Here is a 21325-nt window from a genome sequence, read left to right as displayed (position 1 = left end):
CAAACGTTTTTTATTTGGCTTTTGGCAGAAAATTCCGTTTCCCTTACCAAATGTCATAGCTATGCTCTCAGCGAATTTGATGCTTGAGTTGGTGAACAATTTTACAGTAAAAAAAAAAAACCTGATTAAATTTTCTTTGATTCTCTTCCTGCTCTCATCTTCCCTTGTGTAAAATAAATTTTAAAATTAATTAACCATTGACAAAGACTGGTTCAAGGAGACTTGAGCTAAGAGACTGTGACAGCCTCTGAATCTGAACCCTTAAAGAGATTCAAGTGGCAGGTGGTACAAGAAATCATAAAGGTGTATGTGATGAGCTAGGCAAGTGTTTACTTTTTACATATGTGACTGCTAGAGAATGGATAAAATCACTGTAATTACATGCTCTTACTGATCTACTTCTCACTTCCCTCTTTTTGTGGAGCTTGATGTCAGAATCATTGAACAGCGAGGTTATTTGGCCCATATCCTGGCTAACTGGGTAGTAGAGTTGGCTCTTCTGGCTGTAAAGGTGTTGATGGAGAGAACGCGGGTGACAAGTGGACACAGGAGAGAGGGGAGGGAAGGAAGCAGTGCTTGGGTAGCACAAACCAGTGGTTCACGTCTGCTCTTGAAAGCTTTTTCTGCCACACAGAGGAGTTGCTTTCCACTCTGTCCACATCCTTTGCAATTCAGGACTGTTTAGACTTGAGGCACCTAAAACATTTGTTGTTAACAGACAGTTAAAAACCCAACGTAGTTTGTAAATTAGGTTGAGTAAAGACTGCCTGAAGAATTTGCTTAGCATGCTTTTACTGTCTGTGAAGGCAGAACTGCATGTGAACATTTCACTGCCATCAGTGCTACATTGTGAATTATTTTACTGCTCTGTTTAATGTGATTTTTTTTTTTGGTTTGGTTTTGTTAACAGAATAGCAGTTTTGGCTTGTGACAAACTCCAGCGCTACAAGAACCAAGTTTTCACGGTGAACAGCCGCTGCTTTCACAAGTTCTGACATCAGCCAGTCTTCCTCGAATTCTGGTGTGCGCGAGTCCTTGGTGGAGGTTGCATATATACATGTTTTCATGAAGAGAAGTGAGAAGCCAGAAGGTTATAGACAAATGAGGCCTAAAACTTTTCCTGCCAGTAGCTATACTGGCAGCAGCCAGCAGATGCTACAGGAAATACGAGAGAGCCTCAGGAATTTGCCTAAACCCTCAGATGCTGCTAAAGCTGATCACAGCATGGGCAAAATGTTATCTGAAGATCCTAGACAAGGCCGAAATCCCCCCAAATTTGTAACATATCATAAAGTTTTGCAGGAGATAAGAAACTCACTTCTGCCTTTTGCAAATGAAGCAACCTCAGCTGTCAAAGGAACATCAGAAGTTAATCGACAAATGCTGCAAGACTTACAAGCTGCTGGCTTTGATGAGGTGAAGTGTATTATTTTGAAGATTTGGTGTTCTGCTAGCTATAAACTATTAGTGCATGTTGGAGGGGGTGTTGGTGAGGGAATGTTTGAACAGCATGATAAGCAAAAAGCTCCTTCAAAATCTGGTAGGTTTCTGATTAGGACATGAAACCAGTAATAGTGGGGGATGTAGAAGAGGACTAGAAGGATTTAGAGAGACTTGGCTTTGTTTTTTTTAAACATCTTGTCCAGGTTGTTCTTATGTGGTAGGTTGTTTTAATTATTTATATAATTTTAGGCAGAGAGGACTGGACTCTCTATAACATGGATTTTGCCTCTGATACTCATAGCAATTTTGGATTGTGCTCAATTAAAATAGGTAGATACAATATGGCTGTTCTAAATTGAAAGGCAATACCAATTATTTTGGAAATTAGTCTGAAATATGGTTTCCAGGAATGAAAAAGGAATACACTTACAGCTCCTGTGTTTATACCAGGACCTGCACGTCAAAGTAAATCGCGCTTGTTTTCATGCCTTCATTGTAAACCTGGGTACAAAACAGGTTTACAAAAGAGCTAACAAACCACTCATCTTTCCAAAGGAAAAAGGCACAGTACCAGAACAGGGATTAACTTTACAGGCATGCACTGCTTGCAGTAGTGACCAGCTCATGAGTTCTGCTGTCTGTGATGCTTTTGGTATTTACAGAGAGATCTACCTCTACCAAGAGTGAGCTTCTCCAAAACTACCAGCTGGCTTTCCCTTAGCATTTGTTTTTTCAAAGTAGATTGGTTCGCAGGTCCATTTTTACAGATTGAACCTGCAGCTGGTTTTGCAAACTGAAGTTTTTGGTACGTGGCTGGATAATAAACTAGAAAGGTGTCTTAAGTTGGTATTTTTGTTGGATCCTTCATATCTTGAAGCCTTTTGCTCCTACCGTTTGTTCTTGGATACAACTGCGAATTCCCATGACACTTGTGATTATATGGGGCTTTTTTCAAGCATAAGTCCTTTCTGCCATGTGTTAACCTGCAGTTGTGTCACCACAAAAACCTATATGGCACTCATCCACATATGCCACTAGGAACAGATACAGCTGAAGGAGGAAAGCATTTTTCTTGGTTGGGAAGTTTCAAAACGTATTGAATTTTTTTATTTTTTTTCAAATTAAATATAACAAACATTCTTGTTATTTCCCCCCATCCCTCAGGTAGTAGGTAGAATTAATGGTTAAAGTGGAACAGATAGATATCAGATGTGTGTATATAGATAGTTTTTTTTATATATATATATATATGTGTGTGTGTATAATAATCAGGGTAGAATGATGTTCATTGTGTTTGGGGTTTTTTTATCCTAAATAGCTTACGGAAAATCTTGTTTGCTTACTATGGTGTAAGTACATATGTTCTGCGTAAGGTGATAACTCTTTAAGGCATTGAATACTTCATATCACATAGGTAACCAAATTTTTGAGCTGAAAATACTGTATCTGCTTTTTATTGTATCAGCTGGTCTGTAAAGATTGCAACAACTTTACTGTATGGGTTTTTTTTAATTTTAAAATCCTTTTTTAAGGTTCTGCTTTGTTCACTTAATATAATTACTGTTTCTGAAGGTTGTATGTAATTTTGTATGTTTGAGTGTTAAAAATGATGAAAGTTGAAATGTGGCTTTGAATTTGAAGTTGGTACTGACAGCTTCCCTTCTGTGCCCTCTTTGGTGTCCTGTTGGTTTGAGTAGGAGGTGAATGCTGTCATATGTTTGTAGTTTGCCTAACAGTTCAAACATCCTGTGAACTGAAGTGATTGCTTTGATGCTGCAAAATATGGCCATAACAAATCATTAAAAAGAGTGTGCTTTAGCTATAGGGAGCTATGCTGTTGATTTGTCTCAAAATTGTTGGGTCAGCTGTACAGATCTCATTCAATATAAATGGGAGAGCATCATCTCTGGAATTCTGCCTCGGTTGCTTGACCTTATTTCATTCAAGTCAGTGGAAAAGCCACTGGCCCATAATACATTTTCCATTGACTGAGATGGGCTTGTCCATCAGATCAAAACTTGCGTTTGGATCTCTAAGAACGCAGAGCCTAAATCTACGACAGAAGTAATAAAGAGTTTCTGCTGGTAATGTTGTATTCATCAGGAGGAATTTTTGAACTAAAAAGATCCAAATTTCACATTAGGCTATCTATATTTATTTATATCTTTTGTAGAATAACTTGGGTTGGAAGGGACGTCTGGTCATCATGTAACCTGTTAGCTGGGTAATGCACTGCAGTAAAAAATGCTTGTATGACTAAGCTGTTGTATGAATAGCAAGATGACATGATTCACATCAAACTACAGTGCTTCAACAAGTTAACTTTTTTTCTGAACATTGAGACTGCTGTACTGTTTTGCATGATCTCTTCTGGAGAAGACATTTTAAAATTCGTTTTAAAACAATTGAGAGAAATTGATACTTTGTACTTTGGTAAAATTAGTGGAGGATATTTGGCTAAATAACCATGATTTTTTGGTATTTTCTGTGATTTTCTTGTAAATTATTTTTGTATATAATTTTCTCTTTAGGATATGGTTGTACAAGCTCTTAGACAAACTAACAACCGTAGTATAGAAGCTGCCATTGAATTTATAAGTAAAATGAGCTACCAGGATCCTCGCCGGGAGCAGATGGTTGCAGCAGCAGCAAGACCTGTAAACGCAGGTATGAAGCCACCAGGTAGGTGTCTCCATGGTGACACAGTAACTCACTGAGTGTATTCTTATAGGAGATAAATAGAACATAGTAAATTTTGCCTTCACGTGCTCACAGTGGAACACAGATGCTGAGATACAGGTTTTTTGCTTTTAAAAACAGCATTTTTAACATCTAACGTAATCCTTCCGAAAGTTAGGTCCATTTTACATGAATTTCTTAAGCATTGTTTTATAACTGCACGGTTTTATTACTGTGCATAAATATTTTATACAAGGAATGGCATTCAGATCTCGTTTTGATAATTCTTGTCCCTTGTTGATGTGGTGCCTGTATTTTGTTCTGTGTCAGGTGCCATTTAGAAATAAATGCTGAATTCTTGTTTTAATTTTTTGTCTCTCTTCACACACACTCCCACACAACAGCGCTCTGTATGTGTATTTTTGTGTATATATGTGTGTGTATTTATATGTCATACAACTACAATATTTGTATTTTAGGATGTTACGTTTCAGGATCCCTCTCAGCTTAATTTCCTGCTTGGTTCCAGGTTTTGTTTGTATAGTTTTTAAGGCAGGCTTCATGTTCTTAGAGGCGTTAGAGGACAGACTATGTCTTTACTAGCAGAGTCAGAATTTTGCCTCTTGCTATTATTTCTTTCTTAACAGATACTACCACATTTTTAATGCAACTTGATATCTTCTTTTCAGTAGCATACACCAAAACAAAGGGTAACTTTAAAATGCATCAGAAATACTGAACTTTTATTTGACTAAAGTTGGGTGCTGAGCTGCTAGCACTGGAGTTAGATTTTAAATTAGCAGTATAGGTAGGAGAAAAAATTAGTCAGGAGTAGCAAAGAATAGTGTTATTTTTCTTTAGTCTGTTAAGCAGGATTAGTTGGTGCTTGTGTGAAGTTCATAGGTAAATTCCACCATTTAGACAAAATTTCATTGTTACTTGCAGAAATATAGTAATTAACACATTTTTTTAGTGAGGATAGAGTGATTTTCAGCAGGTAGACTACTGTATGTGTTTAGACATATCTTAGTGTTAACATTGTAAAAACCACAGTAAGACTGCTTGCACTATCAGTTCCTTGTATATTTTGTTTATATGATGCAAAATAGCATCTGTGAAGTAAATATCTAACAGGGTTTTGCTCTGTAAGTTTTGAATTTGTACAGTTTTAATTCTTGCCTCTCTATCTATAACACTTTTACTCAAAAAGACACAACTTTTAAAATTGAAGTAGTTAGTCAAATTCTGCATACAGGGAATATAACAAGTCTGGATGATCTGTATGCATACAAGTGTGCAAGCCTTGATTTTACGGCATTCAGTTAAATTTATAATAGTTTAAGAACGCTCAGTGTTTTGCAAGTGTTAACTGGAAGGGATAGCAACATAACATTTTTTTCCGTGCTGTTACTTTTTTTGCATTTGTGCTGGACATTCTGAGAGTTTCTTGTACATGTGATTAAAAATACGTTGTGTGCCTAATAATTCTGCATATTACCATTTTTTCAATTAAATTTTGCATTTTTACTGAAACAAAATGTATTTTCAGGAGGGTGATTTCTAAAAAATCACTTTCTAGTATTATATAGTTTCAATTTTTTTTTTCTCTTATATGTGCACTGAGTCTATTACCATGCAGTGCTGTGTATTACTAGAGAAAGTTTTCATGTGAAGTACAGTGGATTATATTGTGTCAGAGAATTCAAGTCCTGTTTCTGTAGTAATTAATGCAGAACGAAATATTCAAAGCAGTAAATAGGAATAAGTTCCAATAATGTAAATGCTGTGTTTTCTTCTCGTGGAAGCAGGGGCTGTCCAGCAGCCAGTTAACTGCAAGCAGAGCTGGAAGGGTTCTAAGGAGTCCTTGGTTCCTCAGCGGCACGGCCCTTCCCTGGGAGAGGGGGTTGTTTATCGCTCAGAAAGTCCCAGCTCCCAGCCTGATGTAGGAAGGCCGTTATCTGGATCCGGCATTGCGGCATTTGCTCAGGCTCATCCTGGCAATGGACAAAGAGTGAATCCCCCACCTCTACCACAGATAAGGAGTGTCACTCCTCCTCCTCCACCTCCTCGGGGGCAGACACCCCCTCCAAGGGGAACTACTCCTCCACCTCCTTCCTGGGAGCCAAATTCTCAAACAAAGCGGTACTCTGGAAACATGGAATATGTGATCTCCCGTATTTCTCCAGTGCCACCAGGAGCGTGGCAGGATGGTTATCCACCTCCACCTATGAATCCTCCTCCTATGAATTCATCCACACAGGGTCAGAGAGGCATGAGTGCTGTCCCCATTGGCAGGCAACCAATAATCATGCAGAGTTCTGCCAACAGCAAGTTTAGTTTTCCCTCAGGAAGAGCTGGAATGCAAAATGGCAATTGTCAGGCAGAATTCATAGTTCACCAGAATGTGGTGTCCGGGAATTCAGTGAGTCGCCAGCCACCCCCATACCCAGTGAATCCAACTAACAGGCAGAGTCCCACAGCACTACAGATGCAGGCAGGAGGATCTGCTCCTCCTTCAGCATACACCAACGGGAATCTTCCTCAGGCAATAATGGTGCCAAACAGAAATAGTCACAACCTTGAACTTTACAACACAAATGTAGCTGGAATACCTGCGTCCTGGTCACAGCCTTCTCCTGTGCAGCCGCAGTCATCGCCGGGCAATGGGCACGACATGCCTACATGGCAGCCCAGTGTTCCCATGCGGTCAAACTCCTTCAACAATCATCACGGCAGCAGGCAGAGTCACTCTGGCAGCTCCCAGCCTTCAGCCACCACAGTGACAGCCATAACGCCAGCTCCCATTCAGCAACCAGTGAAAAGCATGCGAGTGTTGAAACCAGAGCTGCAGACTGCCTTGGCACCCACTCACCCTTCTTGGATGCCACAGCCCGTGCAGACTGTTCAGACCATTCCCTTCTCCGACAGTCCCTCTACAAACATGGCAGTTATGTCTCCTGTTGTGGAGGCTCCAAATTACCAGGGTCCCCCACCACCTTACCCGAAACACTTGTTACATCAGAATCCTTCTGTCAATCTGTATGAGGCAGGACCCAAGCTCAACAAGGAGGAGCCACCTCCTTTATCCAGGGAGGATGAGAATGAAAAGAATTACGAATGTGTTGATTCAACAGATAAAGAAAAGAAACAAATTACAACCTCACCTGTTCCTGTTAGAAAAAACAAGAAAGATGAGGAAAGAAGAGAGTCGCGCATTCAAAGTTATTCCCCTCAAGCCTTTAAATTCTTCATGGAACAGCATGTGGAAAATATACTCAAGTCACATCAGCAGCGTTTGCATCGGAAAAAACAGCTAGAGAATGAAATGATGCGGGTAAACTCTTCCTTCTTTCTAAATCTATGGCTAAACTGTTCCTGTATTAATTTTATGAGATATGTCTTAATTGTAGAATTAAATAGCACAGATAAGTAGAACATTTTGGTACACTGTGGTATTGAAGTCTATTTTTAATCTTAGTATTTATGTGGCAAGTTCCTTCCTTGTCTTGTTTATCTATTTAATTTTCTTCTTAGAAATTGATTTTCAATTAAGTTTTTTGCACGTCTAAATGTAATTTGTATGGCCTACATACAGTAAAGCAGCAGAAGCAGAATAATTGTTGCATGAACTGAGATGTAGCTACATGACTCATAGCTTTTTGTTATGGGTTCTATTTAATCCTGATTTTTGAGTTATATGCAATATTTTAATGGTTTTAAAAAATGTTTCTTTTTTTTTTTAAATGCATAGTGCAGATACAAGCAAAATGGTGACAAGTGGCAGGCTGGTTAGTGCACTAGTATAGTCACCCAGTGATATTTTTTACATTCTGCAGTTTGTTACCAGTAGGGATAATTTTTTTAAGTTTAAAAAAAAAAATTTTAAAGGTTATTCGGGGGGGTTTTTTTAAGAGTGAAAGAGACATGCTATTTTTTGTGTAATTATTTTGTAATCCATGCTGTAAATGTATCTGTTTAAACAAGAGCAATTGAAGGGCATAATTATGAAACAAATACATGTGAAATCAACTGTTTTCTGCCTGCATGGAGTCAGTGGTCTATTTCTGGTATTTCAGCATTCTATTAAACCAAATCAAAAGGGTAAAAACTGGAGCTGACATAGGCATATGTCATTTCAAAAGAGAAAATACTGAGAAGTAGTGAAACGAAAATTTACAGAAAGGTGAAATTGAGATGTGTCACATATATATATATTTCTTAACAATTGTAGTTGAAAGTTTGACATAAGTATGATGTACCTTTTTATTTATTCTATGAGAGGATGTATTTGGCTTATGCCACTTTCTTGACATGCTGTTTTTTAAATCTGTTTTCTTACTCTGAAAATTCTTACTGTAAGCTGTAGTCTTTTGTTAGTGTTTGTTTAATCACGAATATGTAAATATTAGCAAGATTTCATCCTGGAACTCTTACTAGATCTTTATTCTTAGTCTTCTCTCTTTCCTTTTTCACTTCACTAACAGCTGATTTAAACTGTTAAGGTGCGGGAAGCTTTCCTGAACACTGTAGCCTCCATCCCTGTGTAGACAAGTAAGATTCTGAAGCAACAGTGTTTCTTAAGAATAGCATGATCCCTTTTTAGAGGGCTTTGCATGCAATCCTGCATCAAAATTACGCATGAATTTATTTTGGCTATTTTTGAATACTTAAATGTAAGATTACAATTAATGTTGATTTGCAAACTTCACTTTCCCTTCTTACTGTGTTGTGTTCTGTAGTATCTCAGAATAGCTATTACTTATATGAAAGCACTGATAAACTTTTCTTGATATTTTTCTTGTGCATTTAAAGCCCCTTAAGTAGGGGTATTTTATAATGTTTATAATGTTTATGCTAGATTTTTAATAGTTATGCTAGATTTAAAGCTGGGATGTTAATTACAGGCTGAAGGGTGGAAGATGGGATATTATGCTTCAGCAGACCTCTCCTTTTTCATAAGCGCATAGGAGAGGAATGCCACAACAATAAAGTGTATTTTGGGTCTTCATGAGGAGGAGAAAGGAAAACGCACTCATTGTTTATTTTCAGAAAGTTTTAAGAAGATTAAGCAAGTTTTGAATTCCTTCTTTTCTCCCCTTTGAATTTTGGAAGAAAAAAACCCCGAAAGTTTTAAGAAGATTAAGCAAGTTTTGAATTTTGGAAGAAAAAAACCCTAGAATGCCTCCCTATGACAATACCTACTTTCACAGGATGCTGTATTTCTAACATGTGACATATTTCTATGCTGTCAAGTTTCCTAGTAGTCTCAAAAACGTTTGCTTTAGATGTGTGAATTTGGCCAAGAGTTATAATAGGTGTCTTTCTTGCAAAGAGAAACTGAAGTCATCCTTTAAGGCAGAGCGAGATGAGGAAGGAGCAAAACGAGAGCAAATTGTGTGATGATAGAGAGCAAGTGAGGAGCAACACTCTGGTGTCTGGCATTTTTGTAGAAATAATCGGAGATATATATATGCAGAAAAGTTTGTGCAGCTGACAGCTTGTTAATTTTTGGTAAATGCTGAAGCTAAGGAGAGTTCTAGGGAAAATACAGCAGCAATTCAGAGAGAAGGTTTGTCATTAGCATTTGGTTTAGTGGATGACATAGGGAAAAATGAAGGTGGATTGAGGGAAGAGATGACAAATTGCAGTACTTGGGCTAGTCTTTTACAATAAAACTGTTAGCATGCAAGAGATAGAGAGCAAGTAGAAGAAAGCAAAGCTACGAGGGTTTTAGAGACTCTTCTCTGTATGTCCTGCAGTGATTAATTACTGTATTGAGTCTCATTCCTAGGGGATTGTTGCCATCTATGTTTTATTCATTGCTACCTTTGTCAATAATGGGTGAAGTTCAGGTTGTGGCAAGTTGGTCTGTACTGAGGCAGACTTTAGGGTTCAGGTGGGCTTTGAGAAGGTGACCCCACCATTATTTGAACAGGTCTTCAGTTGTCTTCTTGACATTTGTAAGTCTTTAAAAAATCCGTCCTTCTCTGTTGAAGTGTGCCTTAAGCCTGTTCATTCACAGAAAAATTAAGATGTTTCTGTCTTGGAATACAGTACACAGATATTCCCACAGTAAGACAATTTTTTGGTTCAGAATAGGTAGTTGAACCTATTTCCCACACCAGTCTTGAAACTACTGCTACCCAGTCCTAACTACTGCCTGAGGTCCACAAAAAATTTTGTCTACAAATTTGAGACAGCCTTCTCCATTTAAGTCCTACCAAATTTGTATTCCTTGTGAAGTTTGTTTGCATTTTGTATGCATTTTCCTAATTGCATCTCCTTTAGATCCATTTTTGCTATGATGCCTGTAAGAAATTTACTGTGTTCTAACGCTATTTTCCTTACTAGGTGACATATAGTAACTTGTAAAAGCATTTTTAAGATACTGAATGATATCTAACTGATACTTTCTCTCACCCTTTTTTCTCGGTCACATCTATTATATTTTGTTTCAAGTTATCTTGGAAGTCAGGCAAGGCCGAAGTTGTCTATTAACATACAGTCTATACAGGTCTAGACTTAGTTACTTAGTCCTATTGATGGTCCTGAGTACTGCTGTGCAGACAGTATCTCAGATATTTAAGCTTTAAAGATATGGAAGCAGCAAGATTTAGTATCAAGAACTGCTATGATGTGACAATAAGAAATGGAAAGCTTTTAGAATAGTGCTTGAGTACAGTTGTGATGTTTGCAGGGATTCAGTGTGGCCATGTTTGAGTTTATGATCAACATGTCCATTAAAAAATAAGGAAATGTGCTACAGGTTGAACTTGGAAATCATTGCTGTGGGATGGTGATTTCAAGCCAGGTAGGCAGATAAAATAATTGAGATGCTGTGAGAAAGGGAGCATATAGTAATTTGAAAGTGCTGTCAGAAAACCAGGACTGAACATCAAGCTGTGTGGGGATAGTGTCACAGAGAAAAAAATACAGAAAATTGAAGACAGATTGTATTCACATTAAAACAAAAAAAGAAGGGTTATTCTATTTCCAGGCCATGAAATTTGCCAAGAAAAATGGCACCAAAATTGAATGGGACTCTAAGGGAATTGAAACCAGCAAAAATACACCAGGAAGCACCCATGTTGGGGTACAATGAGAATGATCAACGTGGTTCTTGTGGATAAGGGTGTCCACGCTGTAGGTGATGAGTTGCATGTGGCCTGTGAGTGTTTCAGCTGTCAGAATGTTGGTGGCATTGGCTGGAACACCAGGGATGTTCGGTCAAGATAGGGATTTGTACACAGATGGGAGCCAAGAAAAGATACTGTGGGGAGGAGCGAGCCACTTCAAAAGAAAGTACTCTGCTCAGCTGCTTGGTATGTAGAGTGGAGAGCAGTGGTGAGAGTGTGAGCAAAGTCCTGTTAGAAAGGGGTGGGTTGTGTGATAAGAGGGAATATCAGGCCCAGGCTTGTGGTGGAGGCACTGGCTTGGTGTGGGCGGGCAGTAGGAAGCAGTGCCAGTAAGATCTGTTTTGGGTAGCTACATGTGGAAGTGTGAGAGTGAGAAGGAATGCATACTCCCTCCTGCAGCTGGAATTCTAGAGCATGGTCAGTTCAGTGACTTCTGCTCCAGCTAGTCTGTCTTTCCTGTGGCAGCTCCTTAGCCCTTAGCAACTTACAGCTCCTAGAGGTGTCTTGGCTTTCTTTAACCCTGTAAAGAGAATTGGGGAGAGAGCTGATGCACACTGTTACTCAGATAGTATTATTTGCAGTGGTTTTTATCAGTAGTTTGTAAATTACATTTCTTAAGAATATAGTAGTCCCTTCTCAAGATCCTCCTGGTGCATGGCACCTTGTGCATTTTGCTGTTGAAAATGATCACATTTCAGTTTTTTATCACTCCTATATGTTTTCATAGAATCCTAATGTGTAAATTAAAACAAAACCAAACCCCTTTAAGTATTATTTCTTGTCCTGTGTATAAGTATTTGGTTTGCTTTGCCTAAGCCTTGTAATTAATTATGAGAAGATCACGAAGAATTAAGAGTACTGTTCACTCTTCAGATTTAACTCTGTTTGCTGCACAGGTTGGATTGTCACCAGAAGCCCGGGATCAAATGAGGAAAATGTTGTGCCAGAAAGAGTCAAATTACATTCGGCTAAGAAGAGCTAAAATGGACAAGTCAATGTTTGTAAAAATTAAAACCCTGGGAGTTGGTGCATTTGGAGAAGTTTGCCTAGCAAGAAAAGTGGATACTAATGCTCTATATGCAACAAAGACTCTGAGGAAAAAAGATGTCTTGCTTAGAAATCAAGTTGCTCATGTTAAAGCTGAGCGGGATATCCTTGCCGAAGCTGATAATGAATGGGTGGTTCGCCTGTACTATTCATTCCAAGATAAGGACAATTTGTACTTTGTAATGGACTACATTCCAGGAGGTGATATGATGAGTCTCCTAATTAGAATGGGTGTCTTTCCAGAAAATCTGGCACGGTTCTACACAGCAGAACTGACATGCGCAGTTGAGAGTGTTCATAAAATGGGCTTCATCCACAGAGATATTAAACCTGACAATATCTTGATAGACCGTGATGGTCATATCAAATTGACTGACTTCGGGCTCTGTACTGGTTTTCGATGGACCCATGATTCAAAATACTACCAGAGCGGTAAGAGAAACACAAGTATTCTTTACAAGGAATTAAGTGATAAATGATAGAAAGATGACTGTGCCGTTTCCTTTATGAGAAGGTTTAAGTAGGCTTTTAAAAATTCTACTTCATTACTTGAAACAACAGCTGAAGAAGAAGTTGGAGCAAAAGAGAAGTTTTGAGAGTGGTAAAATACAGATTATCTGATAACTTGATTTTAGTTTTCAAAAATAAAAACATACCTTCAAAAACAAGTTTTAAATTACTTTTGATTGGTTTTTATCAAAATGTCACATATCTTAGGCCAGACTGTTATACAGTCTGGTGAGAAGATAGAGATTTAAAATGTGATTTTATTTTTTGATGATTTAAATGTTAGAGGTTTTATGTTTATGTAAGTGTAAAAATAATGTACACCCTGTACCCCCAGTGTGGTTATGTTAAGAAAAATCTTGAGAAGTGTTGAGATTGGTATTTTCTCATAGTTATGTCAAAAAGTAGCTTAAAAAAATTGTCCTCAGAGGTTGGTATTTTATATCATAAATAAAAATCAACATCCTGATGTTGATTTCTGTTTTAACTCCCAGGTTGAGTGTTGAAACTGAAACAAACTCTGTCTTGTAACACGAAATGTTAACAGAGAAAGAAAATTTCATATTAGATAAGAACTAAAGTAATCGTCCTCAATTTTGCCATCCTTGTCACTCCATGGCAGGTGATCATGCCCGTCAGGACAGTATGGATTTCAGCAGCGAGTGGGGTGACCCAGCGAACTGCAGGTGCGGGGATCGGCTGAAGCCGCTGGAGCGCAGGGCTGCGCGGCAGCACCAGCGCTGCCTGGCCCATTCCCTGGTGGGCACACCCAACTACATTGCACCAGAAGTGTTGTTACGAACAGGTGATGAATGCATTTTTGTACCGCAGTCTCGCTGCGAAGTAACTGGTACTCGGGTGTTCTGCTTCACCTTTCTTACACCGCCGCTTTTCCCAAGGACAGGATATTTTAACAAATAATAAATAGTTGTTAATATGGAAATCTTACATAAGTATTGAAGAGAACTCTTTTGTGAAGTTTTTTATTCTTAGAAATTCAAGATTAAAATTATACGAAGGCTTGACTACCTTATTTGAACTTTATTTCAGGTTACACACAGTTGTGTGACTGGTGGAGTGTTGGAGTAATTCTCTTTGAGATGCTAGTGGGGCAGCCTCCATTCCTGGCACAAACACCACTAGAAACACAAATGAAGGTAACTTTAAATGTCTGGTATTAACAGTCTTAAAAAGGCTTGAAGTTTACATAGTCTTTCTAATTTGTAATGGAAACAAAGGTGATGTTTGAGAGCACTGCCTATTCAAGCATGTTACAAACTATGGAGATTTTAAACTTTATGTTACTGTGGAGGTGCACTTAACTTATAAAGGAATTTCTAGAATCACATTCATAATTTTATCTGGTCATACAGTGAACATGCCAACTAAAAATCATGTCACATCTCAGCCTTTCACTTTTTGTATATGTTCCAGTTATTATTTCCACTTTCTTTTCTTCTCCTCTTCCAGTATCTGGGGGTTCTTTCAGCAACACTTTGCTTCCATGCCTGCTTGCCTGCAGAGGATTTCCTTTGGTGATTTACCTGCATGTGCCTAGCATGGGAATGTGGAGGAACAGCAGATGACTGCCTGCTCAGGGCTACTGTCAGCTCAGAGCCTTTGGTCCTTTCCTTCCTGAGCCCCTGCTGTTTCAGTGAAAGCATCAAGGCAGTCTTCTGCAGGTGTCATTTTTGCAAAATTGCATTCAGTTGGTTCAAAAGTAGTGCAGTATTGATTTTTTTTTTGAAACTTGAAATCTCTTAGTCTTTACAGTACATCATATAATTCATCTCCCTCACCTTTCTAGGATTGTAAATCATGTGCCTAATCTCAGGTTCCAGGTGCTGGATTTTATAGCAGGGGTAGTCCATACCAGACTAGTTCAGATTTGGAATGTGAATGAACTTTACCTGGATTTTGCCAGATTTCCAGGCAAAACATTCCTTGTGTTTCTGAAAGAGCAGCTTCATGTTTTCCCCTCTACTGTGAAAAACCTTAGACGTATAGAATTATTTCTTTGTGGTCATTTGTTTTATTTTGTTTTTCTAATGTGTTGTTTCCTTTTTATGAAATTATAAATAAATAACACATCTTTTTGCTTTTAAGGTTATCAACTGGCAAACTGCACTTCATATTCCGCCTCAGGCTAAATTGACTCCAGAGGCCTCCGACCTTATTATTAAACTCTGCCGAGGGCCAGAAGATCGTTTAGGCAAAAACGGTGCAGATGAAATAAAAGCTCATCCATTTTTCAAAACAATTGATTTTTCAAGCGATCTACGGCGACAGTCTGCTTTCTACATTCCCAAAATTGCTCATCCTACGGACACATCAAACTTTGATCCTGTTGATCCAGATAAATTGTGGAGTGATGATGATAAGGAGGGGAACAGAAATGATACCCTTAATGGGTGGTACAAAAATGGAAAACATCCTGAACATGCTTTTTATGAGTTTACCTTCCGAAGGTTTTTTGATGACAATGGCTACCCATACAACAATCCAAAGCCGATTGAGTATGAGTATGGTAGTTCCCAAAACTCAGAACAGCAGTCAGATGATGATGATGATGATGAACAGGCAGGTAGAGGAGTTCAGAGTCGTGATCTGGTTTATGTTTAGTAGAGGAATAAAGGTCAAAAATGAAATAATCAATTTTGCAGCTATAGCTTTTGAAAAGTCTCTTCCTTTAAGAGAATTGAAAGAAGATTGCTAGGGTAAATACATGCACACTTTTTTTTAAACGCTAAAAAATTATGTCTTCACTTTCCCTTTTTTGTACATTTTGTTTCCCCAGAATACAGAGAAATCCTTCTCAAAAATTAATTTATTCCAGGAATGTTAATTGTTTAATTTAGAAGAGGTTTGATGTTAGGTAAAAAAAGTATCACTTGAATATTGTTATTGGTCTGCTGTACTCTAAGTACTCAAAATAGGAAATAGTGATTATTTTTTTTTTTTCTTTTCCCTAAGATGATGCCTGGTATCTATTTGTACATATATTGAATAATTTTAGAGAACAAATCTCTGCTTCAGAATTTTTAATCACAGTTTTTCCATGCATTGACCAAATATAAAACCGACTTTACACTAATAAAGTTCTCTGATACATTTCTGGAGAGAAAAAAAAAAAAAAGGCTGCTGTACCCTCACTTCTCACTGTATTTAGCGTTATTATTCACAGTGTTGGAAAAACAGCCACCTATCTGGTGAAACGTTTCCAGCTGCTGTGGGAGTGGCCTAGTTCTCAGCTTTGAAACAAGTGTCAGTCCTGGCTATAGTATGATCGTAAGATGATAAAGCATTAGAACTAGTATTTTATTAAATAGTAATTGGATTTGATATTAGTAACACTGTAGCATGTGAGTGGTACTCTCAAAGCAGGACTGCTCACTCGGAAGCAATTTGTCTCCTGTCATCAGTTCTCCTATAGATGTAAGAGGAAAAGAAGCTTTAGAAACAACACTTTCTGAAATCTAGTTTAATTTTCTGACTAAAACCAAACTGTAAAGTGTGTACAGTGCTGCTTTAGGTGGAATTTTTAGTTTGAAAAATAAATTTTAGAATAGTGTCTTTATGATAAATTTGAGATAGTAATGGGAAAAGATTATAAATTATGACTTTTGAGACTTGTTGTGGAGACCCATTTCCCTTGGCTGGAACAGTTTTCCACCTGCTTACACAGGCAGTGAGGAGAAAGGCTGTACATGGGATCTGTCTGAGCTGGCAGTACAGTTTCAATGCTCTTTCACAGCCTGGTTCAGAACAGAATTAGGAACTTAGAGCTGTGCCTGCTGCCTTCTGCATTACTGTTGGCATAATTTCCAGCAGTAGATGATCAGGTATCTCCTAGGGTCTCATGGTGGGACGGTACTGAGCCTGTTGAGGTTACATGGAGCAGGGATGGGAGCGTCGCTCTAAGCAGCTTCACCAAGACAAGACCAGGAGTTAGAGTTGAGAGGCAGAAAGAATTGTTTTTGTCTCTATCCTTCTTTTTCCTAAAATTAACACAGTGGTAAAAAAAAATGCACTATTTTTAGTAAAGTTCATGTCTTTCGAAACATTTCTTCTTCCTTGGAATTGAATTCCAATGGATAATATAATAACATGTGTGTAAGCATTACTGCTTTCCTAAATTATTATTTGTGCCATTGCACTGGCATTGCAACTGTCTAAACATCATGAAACTGATGTTCATAGCTGTTCTTGCAGCAAGCATCAGTTACTAGTTTACTTTTCTCACCAAGCTGGTTTGTTTGCTCATGGCCATTTGTTCTCTTTCTGTGCTCCAGTCCAGTGTCTCTCTTTGTGCCAGTGCAACTGTCTGTAGTACTGTCCTCAATACTGGATCAGCAGAGGAGGTGCTTGTTGGTTAGCATTTGGAGTTTCCTTTCCTGTAAGTGTGGTCATTTGAGTGATCCAGTTTCTAGTGTGGTCCAAAAATGATTTATATTGACATAATGGAGGAACTGCAGCAGGTTAGCAGTGAGGAAACTTCTTAAACATTGTCACAGAAGAAAATGTTTGTGGAAGTTCACCCCTCTACTGTGAAGTGTTTATAATGGTTAGAAGGTGGTTATGAGAAGTTGTTTTCTCAAACAAGTAGTTAGTTGCTTTCTATAATGAAAATGAATTTGCAGCTTAATAAAACAATTCCTGTTCTGCCTTTTCCACAGCTGTTGAAATAGAGTAGCTTTTAAAATTAATTTCATTTAGCTTAAATACTGTAAAATGGCTGCCGTGCATAACTACACCATTTTATATATTATGTACAAAAGATTGCTTTTCATGTAAATAAACTTTAAAGATTATCCTCCCTCACAGTAAGTATCCCAGTAAAACTGGTCTACTTGTCTTGGAGTAAAGTATAATATATTACTGGATGAAGGTAATTTAATCAAGCCTGCCTCACCATTTGTGAAGTGTGCAGAGAAAATAATGTCAATTCATTAAACTGACTCTTAAAATTGCCGTTCTTCTTAGTATATCTCTCCTCTGCCTGCACTATACAATGGTGTGTTCCTGTTAAATACTATTACTGATCTTAGGCAATTTAAAATTAAGTTTTAAAAAGGATAGGAAAGTGTCCTGTAAAAGCACTATTGGTCTCAAAAGTGAAACCAGTTGCTTTTATTAAAGGAAATTACTGATTCTTTTAAGGACATGTGCAAGTACTGAAATACTAAATACTCTTTTGCCTTTTTAAACAAATACAAGAAGTGCTCATCTTTAGAATTTGGTAGATGATTCTGGCATTTTCTAATATAATGTATTAGAAGCTGTAATGTACCTTGTTTGAATTTTGCCACCTATATGCTGCAGTATTATATATTTCCTTGCAAAAAGTGCGGTTTGTTACGGTCCAGGTTCTCCTCTGAGAAAGTTAGTTACACATGAATGTTGTCACAATTCTCCAGCACGCTCTGCCATACCCATGTTTTGAAACTTGATGTTTCATACACAGATTCAGAGTCTATTGAGATTCTTCATAGTTGCTGCTTAAAACATGGGTGTTTCACTGGTGACCTGTGATGGGGATTGGTTTGTATAGGCAGTGGAGAACAGAGGCTCCTAGCCAGCAGCTGTGGAATTCTGCAGTAAGTTTTAGTTCAGGTTACTTTTACTTTGTAAAGCATGAAAACAAGTTTCTCTTTTATGTGCCCTTGTATACATATTAATTGTATTTATAAAATGTTCTATAATCCTATAACTGTACTGTAAATACTATTTGATATTCAGTGGCATTCTATCCTCGGGCAGGCCCTCTTGCTGTATCTTTTCTATCCTTGATTTGTAATAGAATCTATAGAATATATGGCTAGAAAGTCTCTTTGAGACTGATTATCTTCCGCTGTTGCAAAGCTGTGAGTGGGAATGATTTATTTAGACTCCTTTTAATATTATTCATCTGATAGGCAGTGCAGTGGGTGGGTTCTTAGATGACGCTGTTGTCACTGAAGATACTATTAGGCTTTTGTTTCAGATGATGTGGGTGTTTCAGATCAGACCTTTAAATCTGTTTGCTTTATTTCAGCCAAAGCAAAAAGATACTGAATTGGGTCAATGTCGTAGTAAAATGTTTGAATGCCTTAAGATGCTCATGGTAAAGGCACTATTCAAGTTTACTGATTTATATATATCTATATAGATATATATAGACTTATTCCATGTGTGTATAATGTATATATAATGTCTTTTTTTGTATTATAAGACTGTCAGTTCTTTTGGATTCTCCAATTAAATACATAGACCATCCCACAGTTCTGCTTAAGCGGATCGTTGGTTTATTCTGTGTCTAGTTAGCAAACTTAACAATCTTGCATTATGTCATGGCCATAGTAAGTTATTCACTGGTCTTTTGAGTATTCTTTACTTGTCTCAATCATGACTGGGCATCCCCTTTTGCCAGGTCTCTGCATCCCTGCAATCCAGCTACATGTGTGGCATGTGATCTCTGAATGCCCCTTGGTACATCTGGCTCTTAGACGGTTATGGGGTGGTGGCTTGGGCCATGATCTCCAAGTCTGCTGATGTTCATATGAAAAGAATGTGCATCTTTGCTGACTTTCCCAGTAGGTACACTGGAGCATCCATCCTCTTCATGCAGGAGTGCCAGGTTTCCAGTTTGTCAGTGCCCAGAAGTTGAGGAATGGAGGCTTTCTTGCCCTTGCTGACTGAACACACAGCATGTGTTTGACCTGGGGATGGGATGTGAGTGGGTGGTTGCACTGACACCTGAAAAGTTACTTCAGAGTAAGAGAGAGAATTCCTGCTCTTGTGAGCAGCCTAACTGAATTACTGGATACTGATAGTCAGTGACATTCCTGAGTTACAGAAACTGTTTCTGTTTTCTCAGAATCGGTTTCTGTAGTGTAGCACTTCATGGAGTAATAAACCCCACACTGAATCTTTATAAGAAGTGAAAATCACGTTCTTATTTTTCACTATTCAAATATGAAAGGTAAATGCTAGTTGTCCAAATGAATTTATTTTTCTGTCCTCCTTCACTTCCCTCTTCTACAAGTCCCCTTTATGCTGCAACAGCTCTACTGTTTAACAATAAAATGGCACAAGTGTAACAGTAGAAATGCTATTGTACTTGGCTGTCATCTCATGTTCGTAACCTGTTCTCAAAAGTATGTATTTTGATGTTCAAGTGTTCAGTTTGATGGTGTTCTTTCCATGTCCTCTGCTGGCTCTTTCATCAAAATAAGTAAATATTAGGAATTACTATTATGATTTTTATTATTTACGATACATTATGTATCATGAAGCTGTTCCTTAAGAGGACAATGTATCATAGCTTTCGTCTGTATTTGTCTTTGTGAAAATCCCCTTCTTTAGGTAGACATCTCAAAGTGCTAATGCAGAAACTAGTGTGTTATTGGAGAGACTGAATTATATCCTAATTCTTCTACATTTGGGGAGGAGGTTGTGGAAGTACAGCACCATTTTTTATTCATTAGCCCACCTACAAAGGGGAGAAGGGAAATTCCTCCAGCTCTCATCAACCAAGTGCTGTGATACACTTAAAATTTTAGAAGCTCAGCCGCAGCTTTCTGTGTCTTTACAGCTGAAGTAATGTAGGAATTATTATTTTAAATGTAGACACTTGTTAAATGGATAGACTAAAAGTGCCAGTTTAAGAATGGGTAGAAATACAAGAACAACACGTAAGAATGGATGTGATATACTTAATTAGAGGATGACATACTGCTGTGGGGGTTTGGAGTTCACCCTGAAGGACTATCATAAACCTCCTGCATTGTGCCCAACCTTTAGATCCTATTTGTTGCTAAGCAGCTGAGTCTATTTAGACAGGTGATGAGGTCCTGCTCCATCAGGACACTCAAGGGCAGTTTCCTGGTCTGACTCCTCGGCAGCAGGTTTTCCTCAGCACCCTCAGATGCGTTTTCTTCCCCGGAATAACACCATCTGCGAGAGTTTGAAGAGGTGCAGACAAGTCACAAGCAAAGAACACGTAGATAAAAGTGGGTGCGTGCTATTCACTCGGCAAAACTCACATTTGTGAGTTACGGAAAGGAAATAGCCGAAGGAAGCCCCTCGACCACCACGGCAGGATCTCACGTAGGTAAAGTGGTTGGGGGGGAATCCGCGTTCGTCGTCTTCGATCGAAGAAGGCATAACCCTTCTTCCGCGCAAGCATTGGTGGTTCAGTGGTAGAATTCTCGCCTGCCACGCGGGAGGCCCGGGTTCGATTCCCGGCCAATGCAGTTGCTCTTTTATTTCCACTTGGTTTCTCCTCGCCTTTTTAAATTTTTTATTTTCACTACTCCTTAAAATATAGAACCAAACCAGCTCTTCCCTTTTAGTAATAACTCTCAAACAGACACCGGCTCCTTGTCGGCCTTGCTGGGCGGACCTTGTCCCCCGTCCCACCAGGCTGGAAGTGACGCAGCCGGATTTGCCTTCAAAAATTGCCGGCGGCGGCGGCGGCGGGAGGAGGTGGCGGGCAGGGCCGGGGCGGGGCCAGTGCCGCTGCAGGAGGAAGG

At 38.6% G+C, this 21325-nt stretch overlaps 2 protein-coding genes and 1 non-coding gene across 9 annotated transcripts in view; all 3 read left to right on the top strand.

The window, feature by feature from the left end:
• LATS1 (large tumor suppressor kinase 1) overlaps nt 1-19083 on the top strand; it is a 21894-nt gene extending 2811 nt beyond the window's left edge. For 2 of the 6 annotated variants that reach the window (XM_017739616.1, XM_017739615.1), the window contains 7 exons: nt 911-1416; nt 3975-4125; nt 5928-7456; nt 12155-12737; nt 13435-13617; nt 13863-13969; nt 14919-15434. In XM_017739616.1, the coding sequence (XP_017595105.1) occupies nt 1066-1416; nt 3975-4125; nt 5928-7456; nt 12155-12737; nt 13435-13617; nt 13863-13969; nt 14919-15434 (3420 nt within the window). In that variant the 5' untranslated portion in view covers nt 911-1065. Of the gene's footprint in view, nt 1-910; nt 1417-3974; nt 4126-5927; nt 7457-12154; nt 12738-13434; nt 13618-13862; nt 13970-14918 lie in introns of those variants that run through there. The other 4 variants (XM_017739619.1, XM_017739618.1, XM_008637870.2 and 1 more) reach the window with 4 other exon arrangements.
• Nucleotides 19084-20677: 1594 nt separating this feature from the next.
• The window catches only part of KATNA1 (katanin catalytic subunit A1), a 20331-nt gene continuing 19683 nt past the window's right edge, over nt 20678-21325 (top strand). The window contains exon 1 of one of the 2 annotated variants that reach the window (XM_017739627.1): nt 20678-20900. The gene's annotated coding sequence lies outside the window, so the exon portion shown is untranslated. Of the gene's footprint in view, nt 20905-21325 lie in introns of both variants that reach the window. The other variant, XM_017739626.1, reaches the window with a different exon arrangement.
• On the top strand, nt 20976-21046 carry TRNAG-GCC. The gene has a single exon. It is a non-coding gene; the product is annotated as a tRNA-Gly (tRNA).

Source organism: Corvus brachyrhynchos, unplaced genomic scaffold (assembly GCF_000691975.1).
Source record: "Corvus brachyrhynchos isolate BGI_N302 unplaced genomic scaffold, ASM69197v1 scaffold14, whole genome shotgun sequence".
Classification (NCBI taxonomy): domain Eukaryota; kingdom Metazoa; phylum Chordata; class Aves; order Passeriformes; family Corvidae; genus Corvus; species Corvus brachyrhynchos.
The sequence above is the reverse complement of the archived record's forward strand: the minus strand, read 5'-3'. Positions and strand labels throughout refer to the sequence as shown.